Source organism: Pundamilia nyererei, unplaced genomic scaffold (genome assembly GCF_000239375.1).
Source record: "Pundamilia nyererei isolate P.nyererei 1_Seehausen unplaced genomic scaffold, PunNye1.0 scaffold00540, whole genome shotgun sequence".
NCBI lineage: Eukaryota > Metazoa > Chordata > Actinopteri > Cichliformes > Cichlidae > Pundamilia > Pundamilia nyererei.
The window spans coordinates 7679-8667 of NW_005187941.1; the positions used below are offsets into that span (position 1 = coordinate 7679).

Here is a 989-nt window from a genome sequence, read left to right on the forward strand (position 1 = left end):
ATTAAACATATTTCAGTCTTACCTTACATTATACTGTGCATTGTGCTGATGTTTGTTGTGTTTAAATTAATATTCATGTGGTGGAAGAAAACAGTTTCTCAAATTCATAAAATCTACATCTTACAGTATAAAGCGCCTCGAGCCGACTGTTTTTGCAATTTAGTGCAATATATAAAAAAAACTGAATATAAATTTAGGCACTTCCGCCCTGGCTTCACTTTTATAACGGTGTCTTTGACTTTGAAAGGATCGTAAACCCGCTTCCTGTGTGCGCTCTGACTGCCGCTGGCTTGCGCTCTCAGATTGAGTGATCGGTCCCAGCTCAGCATCCAGCCTTCACACCGGACGGTGCGCCTGTGAGAGGAAGAGCAGAGCCGCTCTCTGTCGTTCAGCTTCTTCACTGAGTTTACAGCCTCGCTGACAGAACTTTGGGCTTTTTGGAGCTTCGGATCTTCGTTTTACAACATTTCATCCCGGCGTGAACAAGCGGAATTTAAGCTTTGGAGGAGAGCGCAGCGGAGGTCTGGAGATGAACCCCCCGTGTGCCCGCTGTGGCAAGATCGTGTACCCGACGGAGAAAGTCAGCTGCCTGGACAAGGTGGGAACTTTTCTTTGGGGACAAATCAGACGTTAAACAAAATGATGAAAACAGTTTAACACACAGAAATGCGTGTAAACGGTGAAGTGAGGAAAACTCACCTTTCAAACCCTTTTTAAGCTTCATGCTTGCAAAAACACTGGATCATTATATATAACTACCTTATGAGTGCAACGCTAGTGTGGGTTATTTAAGATGGTCTAGTGACAAAAGCTGTGATCCACCGTTGTAGAGACCAAATGTGTGGGTGTGCCGTTTAATTTACCAAATTTATTTCCTCTGTTATTTAAATTCATCTAAAACCAACAAACAAAATAATATATTTCTGTTCATTTAGATTAAACCCAGCTTGCTATAAACGCAGTTTACAGTTTTTTAATGTCATCGGTCA

The 989-nt window shown here is 42.0% G+C and overlaps 1 protein-coding gene across 2 annotated transcripts in view; it reads left to right on the forward strand.

Moving 5' to 3' along the window:
• The first annotated feature begins 303 nt into the window (after positions 1-303).
• The window catches only part of LOC102199822 (LIM zinc-binding domain-containing Nebulette), a 132571-nt gene continuing 131885 nt past the window's right edge, over positions 304-989 (forward strand). For both annotated transcript variants that reach the window (XM_005754316.2, XM_005754317.2), the window contains exon 1: positions 304-598. In XM_005754316.2, coding sequence (XP_005754373.1) covers positions 530-598 — 69 coding nt within the window. In that variant the 5' untranslated portion in view covers positions 304-529. The remainder of the gene's footprint in view (positions 599-989) is intronic.